At 32.5% G+C, this 27,426-nt stretch overlaps 1 protein-coding gene across 4 annotated transcripts in view; it reads right to left on the minus strand.

Annotated features, from left to right (window-relative positions):
• The window catches only part of LOC118182592 (uncharacterized), a 117,785-nt gene extending 90,810 nt beyond the window's left edge, over nt 1-26,975 (minus strand). The window contains exon 1 of one of the 4 annotated variants that reach the window (XR_004757087.2): nt 26,720-26,975. Coding sequence is in view for 2 of the 4 variants with exons in the window: in XM_035351966.2 (XP_035207857.2) it covers nt 26,720-26,877 (158 nt within the window). In the remaining 2 variants the exon portion in view is untranslated. The remainder of the gene's footprint in view (nt 1-26,719) is intronic. The other 3 variants (XR_015040360.1, XM_035351966.2, XM_035351965.2) reach the window with 3 other exon arrangements.
• Nucleotides 26,976-27,426: the final 451 nt, after the last annotated feature.

The raw sequence follows: 27,426 nt of genomic DNA on the forward strand, positions 1-27,426 counted from the left end.
GATGCTCACCTTGGGTCAGCGTTGAAAGTTATCATTGCAAACAAAATTTCTCCCGAAATAGGAAAGATAATAGCAGAGAAGAGATGTCAAGTATTAGGACGTAAACATTAAATTTTTCTTGTTCTTTTCTATATAAATATATATATATGTTTATTATTGTATTATTCGAAATAAATCTACGTTTCTATAAATATTGATTTTTTTTTTTTTTTTTTTTTTTGTCGGCCCGCGTAAAGTTAAACCTTGTTTGTTTGGCCCAAGTGTACCTATGAGTTTGACATGCCTGGTGTACAGAGTACTACATTGGCGACAATTACAGACTTAGGTTCCAATTTACTTGTAGATTTACCTGCCCATGATCATTAGGATGCAACTTGATTTATTCAAGTCTCGCGACATGATTTATTCATGCCCGCCCCTTACTCTCCTTTTTCTGCATCCCCCTGAGGTTTCACGATGCAGATAGCTTCATGTCACCTTTTGGATCATCAAACTGAGCCGAACAAACTGCACTTTTGTGCAGTATTCACGGCGATATCGGACCAGCCAGTTTAGTGGCCTTATAGTAATTTCAAAGGAAGACTTGCTATCACTTCAATAACACTTTAAAAGGAATGCGCAAACATGAATACGAAGCTCAGATGAGAAACAAAAAAAAAAAAAAAAAAAAAAAAAAATTTTTTTTTTTTTTTCTAAACCAAAGTAATAGATGATTACCGTATATACCCGCGTATAAGTCGAGATATTTTGGACAAAAAAAAAAAAAAAAAAAAAAACTTCAAAGTGTGTGTGGGGGGTTGACTTATACGCGGGGCCATAAAAAATTAAAAGAATCGGAAGTTCAAAAATTTCTTTATATAATGCAGTTGTTTTCTTCCCGCACTCAAATCGGACGACTTATCAAATAAGTCACTTACTTGAAGTAATTTCATGACTTAAATTATCTGGCGAACTAATCACAGAGTTTCATACTTTAACTAGAGTAAGTTTCGATTAAACCAAAGAATTTTCGGCCCCCGAACAATAAAAAGCCCGATATTACATTAATTGTTCAGTGGGTTAAAGATGCTTGGAACGAAATACTCTCTGAAATGATTATAAAATCATTTAAAAAATGTTGTATTATCAGGTTCAGTGTTCCTCCTTACTTGCTTGGGGAACATTCAATGACCTGACTCGGAACAGGGAGCTTACTAAAGCTATGTTCAATAAATGTGGGAAGTAGACAAGATACACAGGAAGGGTATACGAAACCCTTTATTTTTCTCTCTTTACAATAATTTCCGGACTTCGGAATACAGGGACCAACCACTTGTGGTCTGAACGTAAGAATATAAAAATATTAACTAAATTCTAACTAAACTAACTTTGGATTAATAAACAAGGGTCTACTTGAAGATTGGCCGCATATTAACAAAAAGGCCGTATGTAGTACAGAGAACTGTTAACACTACATGACATGAATTTTTCTTAAAATAAAGCTTGAGAGATTTTAAATTCGTTTCTGGTATATGCTGAAAAGTTCCGTTTCTAATTTTGCACGATCCCTTACGACAGGGAAGGCTTTTACTAGGGAAGTCTTGAAATTTTCGTAAGTATAGGTGGGACTTCCCGCTTGACCCAAGAGACTTCTGCCTATACATTTGAACCAATTAAGCGCTTGGCCCCTCAAAGCGCTGGTAGCTAAGGGGACTTTCTGGAACTCCTGCACGGGATACATCACGGGTCCTCCAATTTTTCCAAAAAACTGGTTACCTGTGAGTTTCCATTAAATGTTGCTTCTGGTTTCATTGATGCGCGCATGGTCTGGACGATGTAACCAAATCCTTCCAGGGCGGCAGCTGGCATTTCTGGATTCTGAGCCGCTTCTGCAGGCAGCACAGGTTCTTCTTGAAACTCGGCCATGGTTATTCTTCTTCGTCGGGCGCCACTATCAGGTTCAGTGTTCCTCCTTACTTGCTTGCGGAACATTCAATGACCTGACTCGGAACAGGGAGCTTACTAAAGCTATGTTCAATAAATGTGGGAAGTAGACAAGATACACAGGAAGGGTATACGAAACCCTTTATTTTTCTCTCTTTACAATAATTTCCGGACTTCGGAATACAGAGACCAACCACTTGTGGTCCGAACGTAAGAATATAAAAATATTAACTAAATTCTAACTAAACTAACTTTGGATTAATAAACAAGGGTCTACTTGAAGATTGGCCGTATATTAACAGAAAGGCTGTATGTAGTACAGAGAACTGTTAACACTACGATACGTTTCAAATTATCAAGAGGATTAAACCTCTGGCCTTGAAGGCAACCAGCAACCGAGTAAAACTGCTAAGGCAAGCGGCCTGCTTCTACTAACTCCTTCCTCTCTCTCTTGCTTGGCAAAAAGCCACAACTTAAGTACTTGGCGTTCGCAAGACAAATTTGCATAAATAATTTAAAGCTTTTAATTCTGGACGGAAGTAGAAAATAAGAAGTGATAGTAAAGATTTAAAATAAAATAAACGTTAGTAAAACTTAAGATCCTTACAGTATTAGCCATGAACTAGACTGCACGGAAGATGATGCTGTTTTTGAAAGTGAAAATGACGACGAAGGGTCTAGTAGTGATTGTAACAATACAGAGTTCGAGACTGAAAATAGGTATGATGGCGAGTCAATGACGACACAAGAGTTCTATGAAATGTTAGGCGAATCTGATCATGAATCGGACGTTGAAGGATTTTGATTTTCTTTATTTACCAAAGTATTTTTTATCGTACATTTGCTTTTTTCTCAGATGATTTTGAATAAATGCAGTACTTAGAAAAAATGTTTCGAAGTTTCTCGATAGATTTCGGAAGTGGGGGGTCGACTTATACGCGGGTTTCTTATTTTCTGCGAATATTTTATGTCGAAGTGGGGGGGGTCGACTTATACGCGGGTATATACGGTATCTTAATATCGTAGATTTCCTGGAGAAGAAAAAGATGAAATTTCCACACGCACCAGCCCGACAGCGAAAAATCAACTGAAATCCATTTCAGAAGAAGCACTCTTCCAAACACCGATAGAAATTTCCCGTAATTAAAGTAAAGAAATTTACAAGGAAAATAGAACAGTCCATAATGAAGCTGCTAATGCATTTCATTCAACTGTCGCAATCTTAAAAAGGAAAGGCCATTAACAACTTAAACGATATCTTTATTTTTAATGTACATATTGAGGTGCTCAATAAGAAAAACAAATGTCACATCCAGTGCTATAAATGTCAGTGGTTCAGACACACCCAGCATAAATGTTTTAGTGATAAAAAAAAATGTTGCAAATGTGGTAAAAATAACAGGACTTCTCAATGTAATCTAGACCCAGGCGAAAAACCAACCATCAGTTCCTACAGAAGTTCTATGTATCAAGAGATTCGTTAAAAACCAAAAATCTGAAGAAAAGGGGGGGGGGAACTACCTCTAATAAGACTAAAGAAAATTTTTATCACAATTCCAAATTTTACAGTATCAGCTACAGCGAAATGCTAAAAAAGAATTTAAGAAAGCTAAAGAAGAAGGCTGTTTCACTTTTCAAACTGTTGCCACGAAATATTACCGCCACGTTTAAAGAAATTAAATAAGGAAGAATCTGCATAAATATATGTATGTTTCTCGCATTGTGATAAAACACAGGTACCTAGAGCCATCAAATTTTGCATAACGTAACCCTCCACCCGAATATGGGAACTAGTAAGCTCAAATTTGAAATTTGTTTTATTATCTGTTTTATATTTTGTAAAACTTTAACGAATTTTGGTTAACAGACTCAACGATTTCAAAGCGAGCAATGGCAACACTGTAGGAAAGAAAAACCACTTTTATCTCCAACGGAGACTATTGTAAATTCTAAAGATATGCGCTTTAAAAATTATTTTGCGATATTGAATTGAATTTTATGGTTTACGTGCGAAGAACATATTTAATAAAAAAAAAGTAACACACAAAACGTTAAAAAAAGCCTCTTTGAACATAATATAAAATTGAAAAACTTTCAGATTTTATATGACGCCCAAATAGTACGTTTATTGTGAAGACTTAGTTTATGCAAATCTATAAATGCACGTGCGAATCTACAAATGCACGTTATGTTTCTGAAAATGAAATAAGAAAACTAATACTTTCCTTATCTATGAGAACGATGATGTATTTCTAATATAGGATATAAGTAATAAGAGACTTTGGATGTAAATAAGTTATTATAAAAATGTTTGATTCTGGTAAAATTCGGATATCTAAGGCCTTTGTAGAGTTCAAAAATAAATTGTCTTTTAATCAGAAATTTCATTCTGAGTTGTCTCAGTGTTTCATAGTTTTTGCTGTGTTTTTAAAAAAATGTTTTGGAAAATAATGGTATTAAGGGGAGTCTGAACCTTCTATACCGACAATGTTAAATTGGCTATTTTCGATGTATCTTTTCTCAAAATCTGTTATAGATTTTACGTTTGAAATTAATAATTAGATTAATATGTCTGAAATTTTTTGTGTAAATTAAGTACACCTATCTGATTATACTGGAAAAAAAAAGTCATTTTTTTTTTCTTAGTTTATCACAAAAAGCTCATTTCAGTAAATATTAGGAAACATTGTTAAGTAAGTCCTAAAAAATATACATACCTGTAAAGTTACCTGCAATAGTTCCTGAGAAAAGGTATATCGAGTATAAAAAAAAAATCACATTTGGAGAAAAAAGCACTTTTAATGTAAAAATCCTCATTTATCAAAGCATTCGATGATAAATTAAAACTAGATTTATAGCAGTTCTAATTTTCATAAGATTAAAGTGTGGTATTTTTAGAAAGCTAAAAGTGTAGAGAATTTGGAAATGCAAAAATCCCAAATCACCATTTTCTGAAAATTTTTTGACTTCCAACATCCCGTAAGATCTTTCTGCTATTGTGTTTATTGTTAAGATTTGATTTCTATGAATCTATTCATGCGCATTATGTTTTTGCAAATAAAATAAGAAAACTAATGTCCTCCTTTTATGATTCTGGTAAAATTTGGATATTGAAGGTTTTTAAAGCGTTTAAAGCAAATGCTATTATTAGCTTAATTCAATGGTATTCAAACTTCACGGCAGCGTCGACCCTTAGTTATATACCATCAATTCAGATATTTTAGGATTTTTATTATTATCCACCTTACGACCACGCTACAAATTTTCGAGCCCCATAGTTTGAAACCACTGGCTTAAATCAATAAGGTTTTTTTCAAATTGCATATGCCATGTTCCAATGTATGATTTACGAAAATGACATAAGAAAATGAAATACCTGCTAATTTATTTTCATGAAGGTATATATCTAACCTATATAATTATATTATGTTATAAATGTATGAAGAGCTAATGTAAAAAGTGCTTTAGCGTTTGTGGTAAAAGTTGGATGTTTGAAGCTTTTGCTTTAAAACTATCTAAAACCTTTCATGCACATTATGTTTCAGAAAATGAAATGAAAAAACTAATATCCTTCTTATGATAATGATATATTTTACAGTAGTATCTAGTAGTTTCTAATAAATTAGATATAAACTTCCGACGTATATACATTTTGTTTGTTTATTTGATTACGGCAAAGCCTCCAGAGCTGTCTACCTATGGGAAGGGATACCTTCGTGGAGGACTTTCTAATCGAAACTGGCTCGTACACACGTTACAAATAGGAAAAACCACGAAAGCGCCCATGCAGCCAGCCCGATCGCGGAATTCGAACCTCAAACTGAAATTTTTGAACCGCTGAGCACTACCGCTCGGCTCCTGGGGGGGGGATGTAAATAGAATTATTTTTAAAAAAATGTTTTATGATTCTGGTAAAATCTGAATAAAGGCCCTTACAGTGTTTCAAACAATGCTGTGGTTATTTTCAAATTGGTAAGGTTCTTTCAAATCAGTAAGGTTCTTTTCAAATTGTAAGTGCCATGTTCAGATGAAATATTTATGTGAATGTAATCTCAAATTGAAAATAAACGCCTGAAAATGACATGAAAAAATGAATGTTTATGGTAAAAGTTAGATGTTGAAGCTTTTGCTTTGAAACAATTTAAAACTTTAAAAACAATTTTGGTGTTACTCGTGTAAATTATAAGAACGCTGTAAACCTCAGTTTAGCATTGAAATATTTGACTTATTATATAGATGAAATTTATAACTAGTTATGATATTTATATTTTGTGCTTTGGTAACGTTAAAAAATAAAGTTATGGTTACATGTTAGAGGCATGAGAATCTTTTCAAACTATGTGTCTAACATTCAGATGTTTGGTTTAAATCAGTTTATTCAAAAATGAAACTAGGAAATTGATTGCTTGTTTATTTGTTACCATGAAGATCTAGTTATTACTAATGTAATAATAGTGTGTTGTAACTGAAAAATCAAGTAAAAAACATATTCTGATAAAATCCATGCATATGAAACAGCAAGATAACTTTTTTCACTCTCCTGTAATTTATTATACATTTTCCTTTATTACTAAATTAAAACTTGTTTCTCAGTTCTTTTATCTGCTTATTTTTTAACTGATAAATTACTATATAAAATTTTCCTTCAAATAATTGTTTTTTAGTGAACATTTAAAATTTGTTTTTGATTTGTGTTTTATAAATTTGTTTAATTTTCTTACTTTATGAAAGGAATATTTCTCAGTAAGTTTTGCAAAAATCATTCAAGAACATCTTGTTATAAACAGTTTTTAACCAACTTTTAGATATTTAAAGTTTCGAAAATACATTTATGGGTGATGAAAGCATAAAAAGGAGTGTTTGATACTTAATGACAATATGTTAAAGAAAGTCAATAAACATGTACTTTGTAAGGATCCTAAGTTTTACTTACGTTTATTTTGTTTTAAATCTTTACTATCACTTCTTATTTTCTACTTCCGGCCAGAATTAAAAGCTTTAACTTATTTATGCAAATTTGTCTTGCTAACGCCAAGTACTTAAGTTGTGGCTTTTTGCCAAGCAAGAGAGAGGAAGGAGTTATTAGAAGCAGGCCGCTTGCCATAGTAGTTTTACTCGGTTGCTGGTTGCCTTCAAGGCCAGAGGTTTAGTCCTCTTGATAATTTCAAACGTATCGTAGTTTTAGCAGCTCTCTGCACTACATACGGATTTTGTTAAATAACGGCCAATCTTGAAGTTAGGCACTTGTATATTAATCCAAAGTTAGTTTTAGTTAGTATTTTTATATTCTTACGTTCAGACCACAAGTGGTTGGTCTCTGTATTCCGAAGTTCCGGAAATCGCTGTAAAGATAGAAAAATAAAGGGTTTTGTATACCCTTCCTGTGTGTATTGTCTACTTCACAATTTATTGAACATAGCTTGAGTAAGCTCCCTGTTCCGAGTCAGGACAGTTCATGTTTCCAAAGCAAGTAAAGAGGAATACAAGTCCTGATAACTTTACCACACATTAGGATCTATATAAAGCTGTTTAAATGTTAAGTAAGAAGGCAGTTTTACGCTACAAAGTTCGAGCGTCCGGATGGAAGGGTCGAGTTCTGACGGAGCTAGTGACGTTATGCCAGAACTTACTTGGCCGATCTACTGTTGGCCATTGGTCAATAACCTCCTTGGTCTTTTTTTTTAACGAACTCGTATATGAAGTAAATAATGCCTGATTAGAATTACCAAGGAATCAAAGATATGACATCCAGGATGAAAAAGTGTGACAGAAGCATATTATTGCCGGTGGTTGCCAAAAACTGAGTCAAAAAAAGATCCCAAAGCCACCTGACTTCCTTAGAGATGGACAGATCTGTTATGACAGATCTGGTGACCAAGTACGAGTGGGAAATTTCACCATGTAAGGCTGTATGTTACTGGTAAACTATGAAACACCGGCAAAGGTGAAAAAAAGGTCATGATAAGCGTAGTTCATGCCTCAAAACTGCAAACGTTATTTTGGAAAAATAATGAAAGACTGTCATTAAAAAACTTTTATTCAAAATGCGTTAAAAAATTATATGCTCTTGGTACACCATAATACATGTGTATTCTCTCTCTCTCTGGCTCAGACTGGAAATCAATAAGATTTAACCACGGGAATTAAAGTCAGAAAAATTTATAGGTACCTTTTTTTCTGGTAGGGCTCACAAAAGTGGATGTACAGTTCCATAGTATAGTAATGCAATGTACAGTTCAATTTGTAAAGTGTTTGTATTTGGTTGACAGTTCTTTCAACATTCTGTCATGGCCTCAGAGTGCAACAGCTAAATGAGTTTCATAAATTACGTGAAATAACTCAGTGTCCAGTACAGAATCCTTTTTTACCGGGCTCATCATTGGCCTAGTGGTAAAGTCGCTGAACACTGGTTAAAATATAATAGGTCATATAAGGAAGTCATTTGATGTCCATATCAGATTTTTTTGTAAAAGAAATAAACTCATCTAATATGCATAAAAACTAATAGTATGGATTATTCGCGTTTTTCAGCATTAGCCCGAGATATTTATCTATATTTAGATGATTTTTAACATTTTTTTATATAAATTAAACAAGAAAAAGTGTAGAAAATGTTGATAAATATCAAAACGTAAATAAAGGTATTTTTTATATTAATAAATTAAATTCTTAGCAGGTAAAAAAGAGGCTGACCGCATTAGCCCCCCTTTTATTTGTTCCTATTTCTAATATAAATGGTGGGGTACTCGAGTTTCTGAGCAAGAAGTAAAACATAAAGCATTTCGAAATTATTTCATTTTTTCTAATGAGAGCTCTTAAACAACTTTTAGGGATGTGAATTCCTTTATTAAACGGTTCTAAATTTAATGACTTATGAACATTTTGGCGATTTTAAGATCAGTTTCTATAGAAAAATTTTAATTCCGAGATCTGGGAATTTTTCGACGATTTTTTTTAAACATTGTAGCTTTGATAAATTTCTTTAAAATAATGGTAATATATTGAAATTATATTTAAAAAATCCGATCAAAATAAAACATTTTTATTTTTCGCTCTTACTATAAAGTTCCATTTTGGCCACTTATTATATAATATTTTGAATCCGCAAATAAACAAGGTATAATGCTATGCACAATTTACGAAACAGTTCTTAGCAAATAGAAAATAGGTACGTAATTAATTTAAAATGTCTTTTTTTAAATTTATTCAAAGTAAGAGTTTTTCCCATGTAATTGTCTCAGAATATTCAGAATTCTGAGAATATGCATAATTTTTCTCTGTAAAATTAATTTTACTTTTCCCCTCTGTTTTTTCCTGCAAAATATTTCTATCTTTTTGCTCTTACAGAATTGGTAGGGGTAATTTTTCTTTAGGATTTTAGGCATTGCAGCTTGGAAAGTTTAGTAGAATTTGAAGGCAAGATTTATAGACCCACAATTCTAGAAGATTCCAGAAAAATGTGACAAAATAAAAAAATGTCTCCATGATATTAACATGTAATGGATGTATTTTACAGAAAGTTTGTGATGAATTTCTTACTTTTTGGAGAACGCCTGGAAGAATAATGAGAACATAATATTTGAATGTTCTGATACTAGAATCTTCTTTTTAACATGCTTATCTTCCCTTTATTTTCTCTACTTTTCACCAGACACAAGCATGGAAAATGTCAAGAATGCTTCTAAACTTATCACATGGACAGGAATTTTATAGAAAGGAATTTTTTTATTAATAAAGAAATTGAAAACTCACAATTTAAAAGATTTATCTAATATGTTTTAATGCATCATACATAGGAGCCTAACATTTTACAAAAGGATGCAATCTGTGTGGATTCTAAATTCTGCTTCCAATGCCTGCTCAAAATTCTAAAGGTTTTCCCAATTCTCGATTTTGTTACTCAATGTGTGACTAAATTAAAAAAATTCTGCAACACAAGCTCTGTAACCGGCCCTTACCATCTATATTTCATATTTCTTCTGCATGTTCATATGACTAAAGAAATAAAATTAGCAGCTTTTTCTATGCAGTTTAAAGGCATTTGGCTACTTATTTATTAGAATTACTAATTTTTTAAAATAACAGAAATCTTTAATTAAATACGAAAATTCTAAAATGAAAACGTGTTGAAGAAAGAAACTAAATTTGTGAAGAGAAACAAAATTATTCTTCAAAGATACGAACAGTTATTATTATGTAAATTACGCAGTTGTTTATAATTTCAGCCTTTACTATAGTTTCCCATTTCTACTTCCTCACCAGAATGCAAATCACTTAAACAGTTTTTAAACCGAGGTTTTTGGAGTGTAAGACAGAGTGTGTTTCTGACCTTCGCTTGCTCGCTGCGTTAGTTCCTGCCAGCTCTGATAATTTATAATTATTCGATGCCGACATTAGAATTTGTTATGACGATAGTTACTAAACCAGCTTAAATTAAAATTAAATTGTACAGTCTTTGACCAATAGTCTACATTTTTAGTTTGAATTTGACTGTTCTTATTTAATATTACATCACCACGAACTGTAATTGATTTTGTTAGCATCGGAACATGCCTTTATATTCTAAGTTCTTTTTAAATAAATTTATTTAAATCTTAGATTTTGTAGTTACTTTCAGGCATGCGATAATTTGCTTCGCGTCTGTCGGGGAGTTTTGGACTTTTACCAGATCAAGTAAACCCTCAAAGTCAAGTAAGTACATTGTGGAGAGATCGACAAGTTAGGAGATAAAGCACGCAGAAACTAGTGAGAATATTGGTTTGCATATTGAGACCAATATCTAATTGTTAGAATAGGTGCTTAAAGGAAAGGAAATAGATATAAATAAGACAAAATGTCTGAGAAGGCTTCAAATTAAAAAGACGCGAAATATTTTGTCAAGTGTTGTTGTTAGAAAACATAAATGTTTGTAGCTTTTAAAATGTGTAATTATCCTAATATCGTTTAGGAATCAATATCATAAATTACATGTATTTTAAACTGCGAAATTTTATTAGCTAGTGATTTTAATAGTGCTTTTTTAACAAACATTCTTAAAAAATAAATAAAACTTAATAGTGGATAATATGTAAATCCATAATGACTAAGATTATCTAACTACCTAATTTAATTACTTATAACTAACTACTTACCCTTAAAAATCATCTATGCATATTAAAGCGAGTTATTGCCTTTCATTAATCCTTATCGTGGTCACAAGATAAAACACATAATTGTAAGAATTCATGTAAAACTTATTCTTATTTAGTGAGACTTAAAATAATGCAAAACATTTCATCACCTCCGATGCTTTAGTTGCTTATTGTAACCTTAAAGTTTATTAACTGGATTACAAGCCCTGGAACTTTACACAAAGCTACGACACTAACTGCGTCAGACAAACCCCAACTAACTTTCAAAACTTCCCAACCTACTTCAGGCCTTTCAGATTTGTTCTGAAAGGCCTGAAGTAGCCTTTCAGATCTCTAGGCAAGCAGCAGTGGTGACAGTAGCCAGTCTTTTGTTAAGAATCATGCTCATTTTGATTTTATATCTCATTTTAAACTATGCCGCTTGACATAAAATCTACCTGTTATTTATTAAATCTCTAGACTGAGAAAGTATGTGACAAAATGAGACATAAAATAAAATTAACATAAAGCTGTTAGTAAAACGAAAATAAAATGTCACTTATCTTCTTTCAAATATTTCCAACATAAGTGTAAAACATGTAAATCTATTTGATACATTTCATAAGTTTATTTATTCTCAAACTTATTAATAATTACGTTAATTAATTTATGTTTAATAATAATACAGCCTACTTATGGATCTATTTTATTTTTAGGATGGTATTACAAAAGCGCTCATAGGTCCTTAATTTTTTTCGTTGATGATCTTTAAAAGTACTTAATTTCGGTGTTCAGTAACGTTTACAGTCTGTCTATCATAAGAAAAACTCTCGCCAGTTAGTCTGCAGCTGTCTGTTGCCATGGAAACGAGCCTGGACCCATTTTCCATAGGGGTGTTTTGAAGATTTACTTTTCACTTTGCCATCTTGGCGCATTTAAAGATGAATTGGCAACCCTTGGTTGGCCTCCATTTGAAATGTACTAGCCGTGTTGCTATAGCGACCGTGGCGGGACGTGTTCTTCTCGTAGACACACAGTACGTAATCTGTAAGGTCTCAAAATTATCCATAAATAATTAGAGAAGGCGAATGTGCGACTATGCGATATCGTAGAATTATTATTACTGAATATTAGTTCGTGTTTGCTCTGACAGAATAGAATGCAAAAATTAGAAGGAAAAGGTTCGGCTTGGTCTTAGAAGATAGTTTGAGAGAGGTGTCTTTGTTAGTAAGGCGAAAATAAACACTACGTGGACAAATCATTTTATCTAAACGCATTCAGAAAGGGGAAAATTACATGAATATTTTTTAAATTTTCAGAACATTAATTAAACAGCCCCGAATTCGTTTTAAAAATGTGTAAACACCATCTGTGCATTAATTCTCGACCTATGAGCAGGCTGTTCACTAATACGAAAAGCTATGGGAAGCCACCATGAGTCTTTTCTGCTGCAGATTGAAGAAGATGGTTGTCTCGAGGAGCCACCGGCTGAATTGATTATCCACAGTACTTTTTCCCAGGTGCCGAAGGTACAAAAAAAGTCACACAATTATCTGGTGTTGACGTGCACACATTTTCCCAAGCGCGTTATGAGTCGTGGGAGGGCGGAAGGTCAAGCAAAGCACGAAGTTTGAAGAAGCAGAAGGATCTGGAGAAGCAGGAGGATCACTGATAACGAAATTTTATAATCAAATTATTATTAATAATCAAAATTAGATATGCAATAATGTAATAAAAATGTTTACTAATTCACATATGTAAACAATTCGTAATAATTCAGACATATCGGAAGTACAAATAAGTTTCCGCCGTTACTTTATAAAAACTTGGCCATTCAGTGTGAAAAAACGATACGTTATGTTTTATTCAAAATACTGTCCTCTGTAGCGATTACTTTTTCCAATATTTCTGACAGCCCGCGTCAGAGAAACGCTTCATCTTTCGAGGCAATCCACAATCAACCCAATTTTTGGTATTTTCATATGATGAGAAACGCTGCTTAGACAGACCATGCGTTATCAGTCGGAACAAGTAATAATCAGAAGAAACAATGTTCGTGAATACAAGGGGTGGGAGGAAAAACTTCTCGTCTGAGTGTTTCCGAGTAAATTTTGACCGGCGCCGCAACATGTGGATAAACTAAGCGCTTATCATGCCAGAAGAATACTTTTGTCATAACTGGAGTAGTTGTGGGTGTATTTTTCTCTCATCAGTACTGTTCGGTAGAAAGCCCCAGGAACGGATTCGCTCGGCTTGGCTGTCGATGTTGAAGCACGACCAGGTGGTCCCTATGATTTCTTCTCAGGATAAAAAAACGTAGTGGATCCATTGTGCAAGTTCAATAACGTCTCGCACGAATCTTCATCCAATAATGCTTCCCGTACACTTTCGTCTTTCCTTTACGTTGCCTTGGATGTCAAATTCACCATTCTTAAACTTTTGAAACCACTCACGACAACCTTACTATATGCTTCTTCAAGCAATTGGTGCGCCTTTCTTCAAATTAAAGAAATAAATATTTCGCACGAAAAAGTATATGATGCTGACACAAAACCCTTATTTCCCGGTTATATAGTTAACAGATATGACATAAAGAGATGTTTCTTATGATATGACATTTTGCTCGTACATCAGATATTTTTTATTATAACTTACTTGTGACGTCATTTTTTGTCAAACGGTGGAGACTTATTTGTTATCCCAGTATTAATTTTGGCACATATCACACTTGACATCGAATTTGCCTAGCATTTTAGAATATGAAGCACTTTATTAATAATACATCGATGCAGATATTCGCTCATACTAACCAATAAAGTCAACAACACGTCAAAAAAATAAAGGATTACACTTTTCCCGTTTTAATTTAAATGCATTTTCTTCGTTTTTTGATAAAAGATACAAGTGCATTTTTATTTTAAATAAACGTATTATAATAATTGTATGTAAGTCATTTATAGACTTTTATACAATTATTGAAAATTAAGCCAAGCCAAAAAAATGCTTTTGAAATTATGATTTTTCTGATGCATAGTTTTTACTTCACTTGATGCCTACGATATTGCCTTATCAAAATTCTTATGAAATTTTATATTGTTACTAGAGGGCTGCAGCCAAAATGAAATTTATAAGTTCTATGTACACCTGAAAAGAAAATGCATAAAATCATTTCGTTAAGAATGAAATGAGTTCATTCTTTCCAAGCACCAATGAATTCATAAATAATATTTTGCTATCCAACAAGGAAACAAACTTTTGACACTTCCGGTTAATATGTATGGCGTCGTGATTTAAATTTAATCTAATAACTTTTCTCAATATCAGTACTAAAAAATTGAAGTGGCAATAATATATCGTGTCAAATATCTTAACCTGAAACAAAAAAAGTGTCAAACAGCAGTTATTTATTTAAGATGCTGACATTAACGAAACATTTTGAACATACAATGACGTCACATGAAATGCGTGCTTTCTTCAATGTCAGAGCATGATCTTATATAATAATAACATATTTAATGTTTGGCAATGCTATTTGTATTCATATTTTGTAAAACTTAAGATATTTTTCGTTAAGAAACTCTACGTTTGGAAGCGAACAGTGGCAACACTTTTCGAAATAAAGCATTTTTATCTTCTGCGACTACCGAGATTGCTACCACTCGGAAAAATGAGTGCAAAAATTAGGGTTTTCGGAGTTTTTAATTAATATCTCGGCTGATTAAAGTCGTACGAGGATGAGACGGGTCGAAATGGCTTCCTACGAATTTTTGGAATCCCAGGCGGGGGGGGGGGGGTACATCTCTCGAAACTGCACTTTCCGCCGTTCTGGAGGAGATAATGACACAAAGAAACAGACAGATGCGTACATATTTTATTAGTATAGATAATACTAATCGAAAAGTTGAAAAGAAGAAAGAAACTAATGCCCAAACAGACAGACACACGCGCACATATTTTAATAGTATAGATAATAATAATCGAAAAGCTGAAAAGAAGAAAGAAACTACGAAGTCACATGATACTATAAGCTTTTATAATTAAGTAATTCAGTTATCTTATCGTTCTCAGTTTTACTTTCATGTCTTCTTGCCGGCGTAAAGTTTAACAGTTAGAAGGGAAAGGTTCGGCGTGATCTTCGCTGGCAGTCTGTGTGGATTTGCCTTTGTGAGTAAGACGAAAACAATCGCTACATAGACGAATCCATTTTAAAATCTAAGGGTGTTCATTCTCTGAACGCATTGAGGAAAGAGATAATAATGCGAATATTTTTTTTTAATTTTTCAGTGTCTAGTACTAAAACCCTAGATGGAAAATACGCAAGGAAAAATAGTAATTGCATAGGTTTTCGTGTGGTTAAGGTAAATAATGAAGGCTAATGATACTGAAGCAAAATAATATTAAATAAATATATTAACCGATTAACCATTGCTTGAATTTTCATATAAAAATCTACAAATGTCTGCAGTAGATCACGACATTTCAGATCAACTATTTAATACGCTAAATAAAAGGTAATAAAAAATTCAATACAGATTAAATCGAATTTAATAAGAAAAAATTATTCTGAAAATCCCCCGAGGTTTGAGTATGGAAAATTAGTTGTTTTAATTCATTTTTATTTCTTTATTTCCCAGCAATAAATTTCGGAAATATTTTCCTTAGCAAAGGCTAAAAATTTTAAAAACCGGAAGAATCAACAATTACGCATTGTGTAACATCGAATGGTCATTTCCGTGATTTTTTTATGCTGACAGCGTGAAATAATTCAGCAGAAAGCTAGGAGATGATGCTCCATAGGAATGTCTCCATGAAGATACTTTCGCGACGGGAGAAGACACCGTCTCGAACTTGTCTAGCCCACTTAAAAAAAAAATTTCCCTATTGTCTACCTTACCATAAGCACACCTCCCTACAGAAAACCTGCAGGCGTCTGTTGCCATAGAAACGAACTCTAAGCCATTTTTCGTATGACTTTCAGAAGAAATATATTTAACTTGGCCATCTTGGCGCATTTAATGATGAATTCGCGATACACATTTTTTTATTTTTGCTTATGTGCAGTATGTGTAATATACGGTGGTTTCAAGGTGATGGCCCGCGGCCTCTGAAGTAATTTTGCGCGGTCCACGAATACATTTCCAGTAAGACATGGATTTGAGGAAAATCTTTAAAATTTTAATGATTTGGATGAATTGGATTGGATTGATTATCAGTTATGGCAAAGCACACGAGTGCTTTTTGCCTAAAGGTAGGGATGGCTTTCGTGGAGGACTTTCTAAGGGAAACTGGCTCGTATACACGTTATGAATGGGGAAAACCCCCAAAAATACCCATGCAGCCAGCCCGTTCGCGGGATTCGACCCTCGGACCGAACTACCAGTGTTCAGCGTCTTTACCGCTCGGCCGCTGGTGGGCTTATGATTTGGAGTCTAATTTTGCTTTATTTTCATTACCATTTAAAACGAATTAAGTGCCGCTCAGACAGTACAATTGTTAGGGGAGCTTACTGCGGTACCGAAGGCCCGGGTTCGAATCCCGGAGAAGGCATGGATGTTGTAAATGTATAGTCTTTGCAGCATGGGTACACTAAATATATGGCGAGCCGAAAGTCTTCTTGTGTGCTTTGATGGTAGGGGAGAGAGGTGGGAGACCCCGGGGGCGTAATGGAAAACCGCACATTGAGTTGATCAATGTTATATGAATTTCGCTTACTGCGCATGCTCAGAATAGAATTTGGCGCAACGACAACTATTTTAAAAGAAGATAAATACGATATATGATTGATATTGTGTTATCTGGGCGTAAACCGTTCAGGGTTTTAAAAACTTGTTAGGCTGTAAGTTTCTTCATTATTTAGATTGTAACTATCGATTGTAAACTACGCAAATTTTCGTTTAAGAAGGATAACAAAACGGGAAACATTACAAGATATATTAGCTGAATGCTTATTGATTATACTTCTGAGGAATAAAAGCAATTGAGTATTTACCATATTTTCCATTCGTATATACGTTATTAATTTAAGGAATAAATTCAGTTCAAATTGCCGAATTAAAGTCAAATAGCTGATATTAATTGTAATATTTCTGAACAAAATAAGCCAAAATTAAATGAAACAGAAGCACATCAATAAGCTGATAACAAATTTCTATAGTAATGCAATTGTAAAAAAAAGGTACCCCCTCCAACAAAGCTAACAAACAGCCTTCTGTAGGGTTGCTTATGCTTAATCGCCAGGATTTCCTCCCACGCCAGCGGTATACTATTGAGCATGCGCAGTAAGCAAAATTCGGTAACATTGATCAACTAAATGTGCGGTTTGCCATTACGCTTTCCGGGGTGCTTTCTCTCAAAACCAACCTCCTTCAGACTCTGGTAACCATTCTTCCATGAAATACATAGACAATACAACAACGAATATAAGTAACGTCTCAAATGTATAAAGATAGTTAATTTATACTGTGATACAAATGCTATTAAAAGATTTAAAGATGCAGATTTAATTAGCTTTTTCTTGTACTTGTCAAAAGATAAATACCCTCCGTTACAAATTTTTCCAATAAAAGCAATAGTTTTGCATTCACATTGACATGTGAACAGAGTTTCCTGCGGTTGAAAATTAACATTTCTAAGAAAAGAACTAGCTAGACCGACGGACATTTACAAATTGTGATGAATGTTTTTCTTATTATTTTTAATTTCTAATAACAGATTATAAAGACAGATGCAGACAAAACAAGCAAAGAAAAAACATCAAAACTAAACAGATGCAGACAAAACAAGCAAAGAAAAAACATCAAAACTAAACAGAGTCCACAGTATAATCTACAAATCTAATTTGTCTCTCGCCTCCTAATATCTCTTCCAGAGTGATCCAGCATTATTCCTCTTACTCTGAAAAAAATCAGGGCTGTGGAGTTCGAGTCGGAGTCGGACAGATTTTGGGGTAAAAAGAGGAGTCGCTAAAAAACAGGTCGACTCCGACTCCAGTTTTTGTTGGTCAGTTTGAACTTGAAATGAAATTTAAATGAATTAAAAAAAATATTAATGACAAACTGAGTTATTATTTTTATTAATGGACTATATTCATTAATAAATAAATAGTTATTTTCTATTTTATTGACACATTAATAAATAAATATAAGGGAGGAGGATGGATGTAATATTTGCTGTTAGTGATGAAACTGATTCATTTAGTTATGAATCTCACTGGTAAATTTAGGTAAGCAGCAATAGCAGCAAAGAACTCCCAAAATTGATGCCATTCTTAGGAAGCGAGCAAGAAAAGGAGCAGTTATTGATCAAGAAACGCGATAAGGAAGAGATAAAGATGTTGTTAGAATTAAGAACTTCTTTTAAGAAGATGTAGATAACCCTAATATTTCATTAACAGAAAGACTGTGGAATGATCTTGCAGAATTGTAAACTTCTTTCTACACCGTACATAGCCATAAAAAAGCTGCAATCTGAAGAATTGACAGGAGGCGAGAATGGATGAATGAGATGTTTGTTCCTTCTGAAATGGAGGGTTTCTTGCTGAAGGAATCATTTCTTCAATGAAGAAAAATTGTTTGCTAGACAATGAGATCTTGCAGGGTTCAATAAATGTAGATCCGAAACACCGAATTTTCTTGGATGACGAACAAATTAAAAAGACAAAGAAAGACATCTATGAACTTTCATTAAGAATTAAATTATTCTCAGAACAATTGGAGAGTTCGAATCAGGACAGTCAAACTGCAGGGATTGCAATTGAGCCTCTACCATCCTCTTCCAAAGATGAATTAGATTCTTAGAAATATTTTTCGATAATATTGAAAAGGCTAAGCGAATTAAATTAAAGAACCAAGAGCCTTTAGATATAAAAATGAAAAAATACAAACAAGATTTCTACACGGCCTTTGAAGAAATAGAGAAATGATTGCGCTTGCAAGACCTCTTTTAGAACTTATAAAAAATCTACCCTGAAAAGTTAAAAGAAGTAGCCCTAACAGTAAGAGCTCTTCCTCCTACTCAAGTTAGTGTGGAAAGACTCTTCTCAGCTCTGAAGTTTATCAAATTGAATCTATGGCTCACCAGCAAAGATCTTGCCAAAGTTTCTTAGAAATAACTAATGCCAGTTTTTCCATTTCACAATAAATGGTAATTAATATAAATAATTTGCTATGACATCAATTTTTTTCTGTAGCATCTATTACTTCTTTTATATTAAAAAATAAGCTGTAACCCATGTGTATATGTTTACATATATGTATATGTGTGAATGTTTACACATGTGAGGGAGTAGGAGTCGGTCATTTTCTCTACCAACTCCACAGCCCTGAAAAAAAAACCACCTGCATTCCACTGGAAAACCCGTAGAGAAGAAGTCTGCAGGCGACACACGCCGAGTTGGCAGATTACTTAACGGTATTTCTACGTTACCGGCTGCAACCCTAGCAGGTAGATAGACCTACATTGCACCCCTTGTGATGAACATAGTTTGTCGAAATTTTTCTTCAGGGTTACCAAAATCGAAACGGCGTCAGGTTTTTGTAGCTGAAAGTTGTAGTAAGAAGTAAAGATTATAATAATTAACGCACTTTTTTACATTTTTTTATCTATTTCATGAATTTATAATCATGCAGATATAATTTAGCTATCAAACATGTTTGAATTACAAAGTGCAATCAACAAAAATATCTTGTGATGTGAACAATCCCCAAAGTTATAGAGAGAAAAATGTTACTAAGGCCGGGTTTTTCAGTATTTTGCAGCTGAATGCGGAATAAATAGCAGTAAAAATGTTTTCTTTAAACTACACATGGCAACATTTATAAAAGTTATTTAATACAGCTGCATATTTTTATGAATTTTTAGCTGCATGCATTATCAAATTTGCAAAATTATCAACTTTTATGATCAAATATAGAGTTTTATTCTTAATTTAAGCCAAATTAAGTTCCTGCATTATTCCTTTACCCAAATGGACGTTAGCCCAGTCTCTAAACGGCATTTTGCGTCGGTTCTCTCCCAAATATTATCACCCTGTATTATATTTAAAGAAACTAAATGATGAAGAATCTCCATGTATGTTCCTCGCACTGTGAAAAAACGGCGGTAACTAGCGTCATCAAATTTTGAATAACATAGTCCTCCACCTGAACATGCGCACCTGTAAGACAGAATTTGTTGTATTATCTATTTCATATTTTGCAAAACTTTAACGAATTTTTTAATAAAACTACTCAACGATTTCAAAGCGAGCACTGTGGCAACACTGTAGGGAATAATTATCTATTCCCTACATATCCCTACAGCGCATTTTTATGTCTAGCCCGCTAGACTGTCTACCAAAAATTCTAAAGATATGCCATTTTTAAATATTTTTAGCCGAACGTGTCGTTAGCCCAAATGCTCGCAATACGTGTATGTGTGTGTAAATGAAAAAAAAAAAAAAAAAAGTCCGTTTGGGCGTAATATAAAATCTGAAAGCTTTTAGATTTTTGTGTTTTTACTCTACTTTGTACTTTTTTGTTTCTTCACTTATATTTAGTTTCTGTTTACTTTAAATTCCTGCAGTAGCTGAGGAGCCCCTGAAAAGTTCAATCCGGGCGCTTTTCTGCACATAGATAGGAACGGAAAGAACTCCTGAATATTGATAAACAAAACTGAAAATATGGTTAAGAATCAAACCACATTTGGAAGATATATAAAGAAATGTGTAATGCACAATCGAGGAGGGGGAAAAAAAAGACTAATGAGCAAACTTTTCTCAACAAAATTAAAGATTTAATTAATAAAATGAAAAATATTTAAAATAAATTTTACTTTTCTCTTACTAAATATTGGGTCGGCAAGAAGTAACTTCAAGTTTGCTCAAATAGTTAGCGTTATGCTTGTTTTGTTCTTCATCTGTCAACCTTATTTTATTTTTTATTTTATTTTATTTATTTATTTATTTATTTTTGAGATATGGTAGCTGACATTTTTAGGTCGCAATAGAAAGAAATTTCGTGTATTTTTATTTATAACTCTTAGTCAACGGTCAGTTTTTACATGGGGTGAAAAAATTAACATTTTTTATATATTTTACTTTTTTTTTTTTTTCATAAAGGCAAGAAAGGTGAGGCTTACAAAGAGATATGTAAATATTACGGTTAGAGAATAAAATTGCGCCGGAGCCCACCGGAGTGCGGCTCCGGTACTTCTTAGTTTTGGGGATATATTCTAATTCTAGTCGGAGCACATCAGAGCCCTAAATAAGAAGGCTCCGGCACTTTTCTATGTAACAGAACAATTATTTTAGTAGAAATTTGATCTAGAAAATTTTATTTTTAGCAATAAAATTATATAAAAAATCACTTATTACATTTTTATTTATCTCTTTACATTTTATTTAATTTTAATTATTTAATTAATAATTATATTTAATAAATAATAAATTAATAATAAATTGTGAATTAGTTCAACAATAATTACAAATTAAATAATAATTGATTAATTTGATACTCATTAACTATTTAATTTTTAAATTATTAATGATTTTAATAGTCATTTTGTTTATTTATTTACTCTTGTTCCTCTTTCGTGATGGTCTATCATAGGGCTCCGGCACTTCTACTTTTAGAAATTAAGCCCTGATTAGGGTGTTCATTATTTAACACAGCGCATGTGTCACAATTGGTTTAACAAATTTCGCTCCGGAGATTTTTCACTTGAAGATGGCCAACGTTTTTGCCGACCTCCTAAGTTGATGATGACAAAAATTAAGTCACAACTGAATCAAATTCTCACCTAATTACGCGAAAGATTCCAAAAGGATAAATGTAATCAATCACACACAATAACTGAAAATCACATAAGATGTCACTCCTTAACAAGCTCGATATTTGTGTTCCGCATGAACTGAAAAAAATTCACTTAACGAATCAGTATTTGCCGTACGCATTTCAAACGTAATGCAATCGACCCTTTTTTGAGGCGAAGTATGACTTTCAATCAAAAAATGATCACCTACAATAACATTAATCGAACGAGATCATGGTCCAAGCATGATAAATCAGCAGAAAACATCGAAAATTAACTTGCATCAGAAAAAGATTATGCTATCAATTTGTTGGGTTACAAAATGGTTACGTATTTTGAGCTGCTTCCAAGCAACCAAACGATCAACTGAGATATTTATTGGCAATAACTTACGGAACTAGAGGAAGCAATCAAAGAAAAAAATCCAGATTTGGCAAATCGCAAAGGAATCGTGTTTCCCCACGTTAAGGACAGGCCTCACATATATTTAGCAACACATACAAAATTACTGGAGCTGGGTTGGATGTGATGTCGCATCCCCCGTATAGCCCCGATTTTGTACCATCAGGTCTTAAATGGTAAAACTTTCCGTAATAGTGATGACCTCAGATCGCATTTGGTTGAGTTTTTTGTTGATAAAGGCAAGAAGTTTTATGAGCGTGGAATCATTAAGTTACCAGAAAGATGGCAAAAGGTCATCGAACAGAATGGAAGATAAGATTTGACTGATTAGAGTTAATTTTTTGTACAGAAAAAAAAAATTGACTTTTATTTCACACTAAAAAATCGAAATTACTCTCCAGCCAACTCGACATGTATCAAAGCTTTAAAAATAAATAAAAAACATAAACAATAATAATAAAGCTAAGGGGAAAAAATTCAAATTTAAATATATTTTCTGGCTGAAATCTGAAAAGTTTAGTATCAATAAGTTGTCTATTGGTTAAACTTTGCAATTCAAGTATATTCACAACTAAACATTAAATTTCTCAAATGACATTTCTTAAGATTTCCAACATATTTAATTAATTATTCAATAATTACTTTAACTTAAACTAAATATAAACAAATTATGAAAACATCCTAAATCTTCAGAAAACATTGACCAAATCGGGGGGAAAAAAAAAACACATGAGAATAAATAACAACTTTATTCTGTATTTTTAGTATGCAAAACTTCTTTTTTTTTTATATAACGTGAGACTTATGGCTTTTAGACGCTGATAAAGTTTGTAAGGTATATAAGGGTATATAAATATATGTTTATATATACCCACTCTGTTACCCGGTCGGTGACCTAAGTTTTTTATTCTTAAAATATTAGTAAATTGTTTGAATTATATGGTTATGTTCCGGTTAAGATTTTTATGCCTTTAGTTAATCTGCATGCAATAGAATTATCAATAATTTAAAAATTTTTAAGTTCCACTAAGCCTAACGACGCGGCCATTTGTTTACGTTTGAAACTCAACAGCATGCTGATTTAAGTCAGTTTCTGCACTAAGCGCAGAGTCTTTTTGCCGAGTGGGGGCCAAAAGTTTTGTGCACAGAAAAATCTGTCTTTCTGCCTCATTTTAATTAATTTAAACTTAAATTTTAACTATCAATTTTTTAACGGTTTTGACTGACTTGGTGTTTTAGGTTTTTCTATGTTTTAGAATTTTAGATGTTTTGAGTTTTTATGTATTTTTTCCTTGCCGGGAAATGAGAATTGAATTGATTCAATGAGAAATATATCTCTAATGAAATTTAAGGAATTAAATTTAAATGAAATGCAGCAATTTTTTTTAATCAAAGGAAATATAGAAAAGGATTATTTCAAGAACCAATATAGATAAATACTACACAGGAAACACTAAATTCTTTCCATGAAATAGGGGGAAAAAAAATCAAAACTTGCTTATTTTAAGAATTGATGAAAACCACTGATGCTGAATACTTTTAAACTGATACTGATGCTATCACTAAAATTGCAAGAATCACATATATATATATATATATATATATATAACTTTGGGGAATGACTAACAGCTCATTTTTTTCCCGGATTTTCAATTCTCTTTTTAATGTTTTTTTCCTCCCCCCTCTGCAAATTTTAAGAAAGTAAGGAAAGAACAAGGCTATTTCAAGTATGAGTGCAAATAAACACTACATATAAACTGCTGAATTCCCTCCAGGAAATCATGAGAGTTAAATTAAATTAAGAAAAATCAAAAACTTATTTATTTTAAAATTTCAAAACAGCATACCTTTCAAGCCACAAGGTGATACTGGTTATATATATATCATTAAAACTGCAATAATGGTTTTTGGATGTGTATGTATTTACTGCGCAACCACGCAGTATATACATACACATCCAAAAACCATTATTTGGTGTAATAAAATAAAAGGCATAAGCTCTAGGATGACTATAAAATTGATTAGTATTGCATGTCTCACTGAAATATTGCACATTTTTTTTTATAAAGGCTTTTGTCAAATTTCAATGAATGTAACTTACCTAAAGTTTTGAGTTACAATTTTTTTAGGTTCTGATTTAGAAAGATTCCAATGATGAAAAAAGCTTGAAAATTCCGAGTTTTCAGATCTTTATCAAAATCAGAAACATTTGAAGATTTGAATGGTGCACTCTTAATAATAAAATTGTTTAATGTTACGACTGTAAATAAATTCTCTTACCAAAGATGTTACATCTACCCTTATTAATAATTTAACAGAATTCGATGTGATATAAACTACACAATATGTTGCTAATTATTTCTAAAATATGCTGATGTAATGTGAAAATGTTTTACATATTTATTCGAAAGTAACCCCCTTTTTACTTCCTTGTACGAAAAAAGCATGTATTGTAATCGCGAAAAGTTTCAGGCAGCACATTCCAACGAAAATATCCATTTTGACCGCTATCGAATGCAATTTAACGATGTTTTTGCGTGATATCTGTACGTAAGGACAGAATAAAAGACTCTTTTCCTCCAAAAAAATTATAAAACTGCTTTAAAATGAATTCTGAAGAGAATATTTCGTGACGTCTGTACGAACGTATGTATCTCGCATAACTCAAAAACGAGTAGCCTCAGAACGTTGAAATTTTGTATATAAGACTGCTATAACATGTAGATGTGCACCTCGTATTTTGGTTGCAATCGGCCGCAACAAACATATATAAATATATTTATATATATATATCCACTCTGTTACCCGGCTCAGTAATCTCAGGTTCTTTACTCTTATATGTTTGTAAATTGTACATTTTTTGCTTTAAAAATGACTGAATTATGTTGTTCTTATCTTCCGGTTAAGGTTTTCATGCCTTTAGTAAATCTGTATGCAATATTTTTAGAATTATCAACAATTTTAAAGTTGTTTAAGTGCCGCTAAGCCTAATAATGTTTTTGATGGCGGCCATTGCTCGTTTACATTTGAAACAGCAGGATAGTGAATTTGTTGCCAATCTAGAGGAACTTAGCTTTAACAAAAATAACGCCTTCATTTATTATAGCGAATTAAATCATGTTTAATCCTTTCTGGAATTTTTTCGAGGAAATAAGTGTTTAAGATTTACTTCGTAATTTTTAATACAGGTATTTTGAGTTTTTATGTATTTTTGTCTTCTCGCGAAGTGAGAACTGAATTAATTGAATGAGAAATACTCAGTCGTCTGTGAAAAACTGTTTCTTTTTTGTTTTGTTTGCTTAATTTTTTTCATCCATCATTCTAGCTTTATTATAGTATTTGATTAGAACATGTGGCAACGATTAGATAATTCTATTCTTTAAATGATATAAATTTTGTGCATTATGAATTATAATATGAACGAAATATAATACTGTTGTGGATCTGATTCTAAATTTCTTATCTATAATTGATTAATTTTCAGCAGCATATTGCGCAGATATAATATTTGGATAATTTTGCTAAAGAATAAAAAAAAAATTTTTTTGATACTCTCTCTACATATATATTACAAATGAGGAAAAAAAAAAAAAAAAACTCACTAAGGATGAGAATAACAAAATGCGAGGTACTAACGGGGGCGGCGCTAGTCTTTATTGTAACTCAAGTGCAAACTCAAAATTCTGCTACCCGGTTGTTTAAATTTTAAAAATTTTGTCGCCTGTAAATTTCGCCGCCCGGTGCGGTCGCACAATTTCTGAAGCCGGCCCTGGGTGTTAATAAAAATATATAAAAAATGTGAATTCAAAAAATGGGAACTGGACTGTAAAATCAGAGATCAATGATAATTTGTTAAACGCAGTTATTAAAAAAAGATTTATATACATTTTTCTCTCACCACGTGCTAAGTCAACCCTAATAAGAAAACACCCAACAATATAGCAATGTTCTTTATTCTTTTTTCCCTTTAATATAAAACGAGGGCATATATAATTGCTGTAGAGAAAAACCAAAGAACTGATAGGTTGGAGGAAATATGAAAAACAGATCTACGAGGTCCATATGCTCTCCGATGGGTATTTTTATATTTTTTTTTTTTTTTTCAAAATCGTTAAAGCTTTTAAAAACTATATATACGTCAGAAATGCAAAACAGGGAAAGCTGTATAAGAAAAAAAATAAATAAAATACGCAGGTTCATAAAAATTTCTTAAAAAGTGGGAATCGAAATCGGTATGAGAAACATATCAATGATAATTAATTTGTCAAAAATTTAATTTCTCAAAAATTATCTAAAATTCATTAAATAGGAATCAATGAAGATCTATAACTCTTTGCAACACGTAACTAAACATAATTATTAAAAATCATATTAAAACTTTTCATTTTCTGTCACCACGTGTTGACTGCGAACACTAATGAGAAAACACCCAGAAATGTTAGTTTTCCTTTCCATTTCGTTTTTTTTCCTTAATAAGAACATAAATAATTACTTACTTGGTTAAAAGCATATCCGATTTCTGGTATTTTTCGAGGAGATCGAAATGATTCCGTATAAATACTTCTTTCATATTTTGAAAATAATAATCCATAGAGAGATTCTGCACGTGTCGGACCACAGGAGAGACATCGAAGGCATTTTCACAGTGTAACATAGGTGGCGCTGTGTTCGCCGAAGGCGATGACGTAAAAGTTGTTGTGAGTAGGGGAGTCGGAAAAGTTCAAAACAAGTATCGCGCAAGATATACACGTGTCGGTTATTAGTCTACCTGTCATTTACAAAAATTTGTACATTTTTTTTAAATTCGTAGCATAAATTTATTAATAAAAGACACCTTTTCTTTAATTTTTTTCCTTTAATAGCATTAACATCAAAAGAAAGGGGAAAAAAAAAAAAAAAAAAAAAAAAACCTTCACGAATGAATGCCGTTTCGAACCCGGGGGGGGGGAGGCTTTGTTAGATAGAATTGGCTATATTTAATATTCAGAATTAAGGTATAAAATCTTAGTCATATTTGGATAAATTAAAATAAAAAACTTTATTTTCATTTTTAATTTATTCATTGATTATTATTTTAGAAATTTACACATTATAATTAGACTTGATCTCATGCCTCAGTGATAAAAATTCATTGTGGTAAGTTTAAAAGAAACCACAAGGTAGGTTTTCCATTTGTCAAGAGTCATGATATTGAGCATATCAG

The sequence above is a fragment of the Stegodyphus dumicola genome, chromosome 3 (assembly GCF_044657685.1).
Source record: "Stegodyphus dumicola isolate Sdum_Otavi_A_Nest chromosome 3, ASM4465768v1".
NCBI lineage: Eukaryota > Metazoa > Arthropoda > Arachnida > Araneae > Eresidae > Stegodyphus > Stegodyphus dumicola.